Source organism: Triticum dicoccoides, chromosome 6A (assembly GCF_002162155.2).
Source record: "Triticum dicoccoides isolate Atlit2015 ecotype Zavitan chromosome 6A, WEW_v2.0, whole genome shotgun sequence".
NCBI classification, from domain to species: domain Eukaryota; kingdom Viridiplantae; phylum Streptophyta; class Magnoliopsida; order Poales; family Poaceae; genus Triticum; species Triticum dicoccoides.
In genome coordinates, this window is record NC_041390.1 from 41,259,364 (window position 1) to 41,265,432 (window position 6,069).

General features: G+C 45.9%; 1 protein-coding gene and 1 pseudogene across 1 annotated transcript; both read left to right on the top strand.

Annotated features, from left to right (window-relative positions):
* Nucleotides 1-3,618, top strand: LOC119314515 (beta-fructofuranosidase, insoluble isoenzyme 4-like). The gene is made up of 7 exons (XM_037589223.1): nucleotides 1-623; nucleotides 1,025-1,033; nucleotides 1,129-1,985; nucleotides 2,100-2,258; nucleotides 2,383-2,624; nucleotides 2,814-2,907; nucleotides 3,002-3,618. Exons 1-7 carry the CDS (start codon nucleotides 404-406, stop codon nucleotides 3,194-3,196), a joined length of 1,776 nt encoding a protein of 591 aa, XP_037445120.1. The 5' UTR covers nucleotides 1-403; the 3' UTR covers nucleotides 3,197-3,618.
* Nucleotides 3,619-4,345: 727 nt separating this feature from the next.
* On the top strand, nucleotides 4,346-5,597 carry LOC119318788 (annotated as a pseudogene).
* Nucleotides 5,598-6,069: the final 472 nt, after the last annotated feature.

Below are 6,069 nucleotides of genomic sequence, written 5' to 3' on the forward strand. Positions count from 1 at the left end.
TCATATAGGGTGTATAACTGTATATACACCCATAGACCAAAAGTTCCCCTCCCACATCAGGCCGATTGCGAAGAGAGAGAGAGGGGAGAGACATGGAACAGTCAACAGTGAAATGAGGAACCTAATGGATGCCCGATGGGGGCTGAAGGAGAGGAGGAAGCGGGAGGAGGAAACCTACAATGGCCAAGACGATCAAAGACCAGGCACCCCTGCCGGCCGGTGTAGACGAGCGATCCTTTGCCATGGCATTGTCTGCGAAGCATATTTCCATAGCGCAAGGTGCTGAACGGGAAATGAGCATCAAGTGGGAAATAAACTATGTCTCCGAGGTTCAGCATTGACCAGCCCTTCTTCGTTGTCGCCGCCTGATTTGCAATCAGCACTTTCATGTCTCCCGTTCCCCATGTTCCACCATCGCCATGGCTGTGGCTGGCCCTTTCTCCTCCTCCTCCTCCTCCTCCTGGGTTTCCCCTTTGATGAATCTTCTCTCTTGCGCGGAGAAGCAGCGGCCGCCGGTAGCCATAGGGTCGTCCTCTACCCGGAGTCCGCGACGGTCTCGTCCATCGTGAGCAGCAAGTACAGGACCGCCTTCCATTTCCAGCCCCCCAAGAACTGGATCAACGGTACATATGCGCTCATCTCTACACCTTCTTTTGTGTTTCTCCCCTATGTAAGTGCAGGTCCTATCTTCCCCATTTCTGCTGCGGTTTCCCTTTGATTTGCTGCCTGAAATGTGTCGCCGGACATTTTGACTGCTAGTCTGAACCTTCACTTGATTGCATTGTAAATTAATGTTATCGCCAATGCGCTAGTGGTACCTGATGATGCCTCGCTTGTCTTTATGGTCTGGAGAAGCTTACTTGTCAGATAATTTATCTTCTTCACCTGCCTTCAGTTTTCCCCTTTGGCCTCTGCAATGTCAGAAACATATTTGTATAAGCATTTAGGTCCTGAATTCTATATCTAACATCTCTTCATCATTGTTTCGCACGACATGGAAATCCTCGCCACGACGACCATACAGATCCAAATGGTATGTAACTATGTATGCATTTGGGTTGATTACTTGGATAAAATCAACCACAACTAGAGTAGTAGATAAATGTAATGGATGGCTGCAATCATCAGGACCTCTGTACTACAAGGGCTTGTACCATCTCTTCTACCAGTACAACCCCGGCAGCGTTGTCCCAGGCAACAAGACCTGGGCTCACTCTGTCTCCACCGACCTCGTCAACTGGCTCCGGCTCGAGACGGCATTGGACCGGACCGAGCCCTACGATGCCAAGGGCTGCTGGTCCGGCTCAGTCACTGTCCTCGCCGATGGCCGGCCAGCCATCCTCTACACCGGCGCAGACGACGTGAAGAACCAAGCCCAATGCATCGCCTTCCCCAGTAACAGCTCCGACCCGTATCTCAGGGAATGGACCAAGCCCAGCAGCAACCCGGTGATCCGTCCGGACGGGCCGGGCCTGAACCCAAGACAGTTCAGGGACCCGACGACCGGGTGGACCGGGCCGGACGGGCAGTGGAGGATAGCAGTTGGGGCCGAGCTGGACGGCTACAGTGCGGCACTCTTGTACAAGAGTGAGGACTTTGTGAGTTGGAGCAGGGTTGATCACCCGCTCTACTCCTCCAACTCATCCACCATGTGGGAGTGCCCCGACTTCTTCGCGGCGCTGCCTGGCAACACCAGCGGACTGGACCTCTCCGCGGCGATCCCGAATGGCGCCAAGCATGTCCTCAAGATGAGCCTAGATTCCTGTGACAAGTACATGGTTGGGGTATATGATCTGGAAGCCGATAAGTTTGTGCCGGATAATTTCGTGGACGATAGGCGTCTGTGGCTGAGGATCGACTACGGCAATTACTTCGCGTCAAAGTCATTCTTCGACGCCAAAAAGGGGAGGAGGATCATATGGGGCTGGGCTAACGAGTCGGATAGTTCGTCGGATGATGCCGCAAAAGGCTGGGCTGGGATCCAGGTAATTAAGGAAAACTGCCCCTGGTTCACTGTCACTGTCAAGTTTCAGGAACTAATGATTTTGAGTGGTTTAGCAGATATATACCACTGTGACATGTGTATCCTCATTTGTTAGGCGATACCCAGGACAGTATGGTTAGATAGCGATGGCAATCAGTTGCTGCAATGGCCCGTTGAAGAGATCGAGTCCCTTCGAAGAAACGAAATTAGTCATCAAGGAATAGAGCTGAAAAAGGGTGACATGTTTGAAATTGAGGGGACTGATACTTTGCAGGCTAGTTCCTTCTTTTTTTCACACAGATTCCTACTGCTTGATATTTTTACTTTAAAAGTGGCATGTCAGATAAAAATCAGTTTGGTCTTGTGGTGATTAACCAGACATGATTTTCTTGGAGTAGGCGGATGTGGAGATAGAGTTTGAGCCAGGAACCATGGATGAAGCTGATGCTTTTGATCCTTCCTGGCTCTTGGACACGGAGAAGCATTGCAGGGAAGCAGATGCATCAGCTCCTGGTGGCCTGGGGCCATTTGGGCTTGTGGTTCTAGCCTCTGATGACATGGAGGAGCACACTGCCGTGCATTTCAGAGTCTACAAATCAAAGCACAAGCACGTGATTCTTATGTGCTCTGACCTAAGAAGGTTAATTTAATTCCTATGGATTTACTTTTTTGTCTTTCTTGTATGTTCTCTACAATACTCACAGAAATTGATACTATATCAGAAATTTTTCACTCTCTGTTCTACATTGCATCAATATAAGCAAGAGAGTTCAGTTTCGAAATTAAAAAAAATATAAGCAAGAGAGTTACCTTTTTTCCTTGTATACAGGTCGTCCCTGAGATCAGGGCTGTACACGCCGGCCTATGGAGGCTTCTTCGAATTTGACATTGAAAAGGAAAGGAAGATATCTTTGAGAACATTGGTTAGGCCTTGGGACTTCTTTCTCCCCATGCACTCATATCACTAGTGTGATAATTGGACAGAGATGCTCTAACAGCCATGGGTCTCCCGTGCAGATCGATCGTTCTGCAGTGGAGAGCTTTGGTGGTGGCGGCAGGGTCTGCATCATGGCTAGGGTCTACCCGGTTGCGCTGGTCGACGACAGAGGCGCTCGTATGTATGCTTTTAACAATGGCATGACCACGGTCATGGTGTCACAGCTCAAGGCATGGAGCATGAGAAGGGCACATATGAATGTGAAGAAGGGATGAAGTACTTGCCCAACAGAGCAAAGGCTAATAGGCAGTGGTGCGAAAATGTTACTTGATTAATGTGCATTGCATGAAGCAGAGTGGAATGTGGACTACTTGCTACTACCTCCATAAATGTATTTAGGAATGGAGGTAGTAGTTACTAGTCATATTGTTATGGTGCAAAAATATGGTTGCGTGCATTGCATGAAGCAGAGGCTGGGAGGATGATCTTTTCATTGTCTAAAAAAATCATGTGAAGAAACAATTGTACTTGTTCTGTTGTCAAATCTGCAAAGGCGTTCTTACGCTCTAGCACTGGTGCTAGGCATTTATATGCTGTTTGAGTTGACCTATTGCTCATATTGTATGCGACAAACACGGTTGATCCACTCCAAGTACATGTATCTTGGAATATTATGTTTGGAGAAAATGAGAAAAATACTCACTTCTTTTACTCTGCATCACTCTGCTTGTAGGATGATCAGGGGATGATAAACTCCAGTTGTACATCCCATATACTGTTCTCTAATAATTCCTGAGCTTGCACCTTCTTCTATTCATACTTCCCTGTTGCTATATACTGGAGATGGAGGTAAGTGAGAATGCAAGAAATTGACCTGGTGCTCATGAAGAAAAATATTAAACTAACGATTTGTAATTCGATCATTTCTTCCTTTTCCTGAGAACTAAACAAACAGAGAAGTTCGATGTGAATTTCACTCTTGGTCTCCATACAAAGAGCTACTTCATTAAAAAAAATATTCTACTGGAGTGCACAATAGGAAGATGTGTTTCTGACGAGTGAATTGCTAGAAACCACCACATTTGGGGCTTATCTTGCAGAAAACAACATGGTCGCTAATCATTTGCAAAAGCCACCGCAGATTCAGTAACAGTTTTGCAGATTGCACTGAACATGTCATTTGGCTCGGTTGAGGGCGCTTCTGACAGGTGGGGCCCAAAATCGCTGGCGTGTCCTAACGGACGCGCGGACGGCGCCGTTTGCTTAAGACAGACGCGGTCGGGTCGCCAGAGACAGACCGCCCGCGCCCGACCACATCTGTCTCGATTTCTCTGCTCTCACGCTCGCTCTCTCTGCTCCGATGCTCGCTCGCTCCCCTCCCATTTGCTCCTCTCCTCTCCGGTCGCCGCCGGCCGCCGTCCGCCATGGTGTCCTGGACCGACAGTGAGAGCACTGACGGCTCCGCCGCGTAGTACATCTCCTCCGACGACTCCCCTCTCAAAGTCAGAACATTGTATTCCTCATTTGTGTTCTAGGGTTGAACATTTGCTCGATTTGAACAAGTTTTTGTTGGATTTCTCATATCCCAGCTACAATTGATGAGCCATCGTTCGAGGGTCTTGCTGACGACTTGAATGTGATTTGTGAGCATGGGAATCCAGGGAGGAAGTATGTTGCATTTGAGGGGATAAGCACCGGTAGGAGGTTCATTGCTTGTGCCACTGAAGTAAGTTTTAAGTTGTGTTTGCAGCATTCCAGTTCTTGTTCTAGGGTTTGTAGTAACAGTTCCTGTTCCAGGGTTCATAGTTACTGTTCATGTTCTAGGGTTCATAGTTACTGCTCATGTTCTAGGGTTTATAGTTACTGAATTTAGTTCTAGGGTTCATAGGTAGTGTTCTTAGCTGTAGTTTTCATAATTATTCATCATTAAATGAATGTGATTCTGGTACATTAACTGAATCAGCTATTTAACTGAATCTGTAAGTAATGTCTGTAATTTTTGAACTGATTTTTCTATTGTAGGGTGTTGCAAATTGTGGATTAGTGCAGTGGGTAGATGAGCATTGGCCAGAGCATCTGCAGAATGCTATTCATAAGCTCTGGCTTATGTATGAGCATAGCCAGCATGAAAACAGGATGGCATGCCTGGAGCATTCAAGCACTGTACACAATCTCACACAGCAGAAAAAAGAGTTGCAGGAGACATATGAGAAGCTTGTTGAAGATGTGAACAACCTCTTGGATTATAAGGATAGCCAGCCTGAGGTAAACCAGAAGAATGATGCTGACAACATTTCAGTTAGTGTGGAAAGCAGCATGACAAAGGATGCTGAGATCAAAAAATTAAAGGCTGTTGTTGACCAGTTAAAGCAAATTCATGTAGCTCAAGCCACTGTCATTAGGAATTTGAAGTTCAACCATCTTAAGGAGAAGGAAAAGTTGAGCTCTGATAAGAAGACTTTGGAGATTTGCTATGCTGACCTGAAGAAAGAGAAGGATGACCTGAAGAAAGAGAAGGATAAGCTGGATTGTTGCATTGCTGAGCTGATGAAAGTGAAGGAGAAGTTGACCATGGAGAAGAGTACCCTTGCTTCCTGCATTGTTGAGCTCAAGACAGCAAGTGATAGCAACAAGAGGAAGCTTCACCAGATTAAGGCTATTTGTGATGAGGACTAATTTATGTTGCTGTCTGACCATGTGTGTCAATGATGTCTTTTGTAGTAGCTATGAAGGAAAGCTGTAATCTATTAAGCTTTATTGTGGTGAACTCTATTATTTCTGTAGCAATGAACCTTGGATTGTATGTTGTTTGTGAGAGTACTATGTTTGTGATGAATTATCAGCTTGTATTAAGTTCAGTTTGTGATGAATTAACAGCTTGGATTATAGCAAGTAGATAGTGAACATAGATAGCAAGTTCATAGTGCATAGATAGTCTGACATAGATAGTGGCATACTAACATAGATAATAGCTGCATAGATAGTCTGATATAGATAGTGGCATACTAACATAGATAGTCTTGCATAGATAGTAGCATACTAACATAGATAGTAGCTGCATAGATACAACTGACATAGATAGAACTGGCAAACTAACATACTGACGAAACTGAAATTTTACTTCTTCTGACGAAACTGAACTTTTTCT

Excerpts from the sequence above, each read along its gene's own strand:
- LOC119314515 (XM_037589223.1), top strand. The coding sequence starts at position 404 with ATGTTCCACCATCGCCATGGCTGTGGCTGGCCCTTTCTCCTCCTCCTC. Across the intron at positions 2,259-2,382 it reads AGGGGACTGATACTTTGCAG|GCGGATGTGGAGATAGAGTT; the intron begins GCTAGTTCCTTC and ends TTCTTGGAGTAG. Across the intron at positions 2,908-3,001 it reads AGATATCTTTGAGAACATTG|ATCGATCGTTCTGCAGTGGA; the intron begins GTTAGGCCTTGG and ends TCTCCCGTGCAG.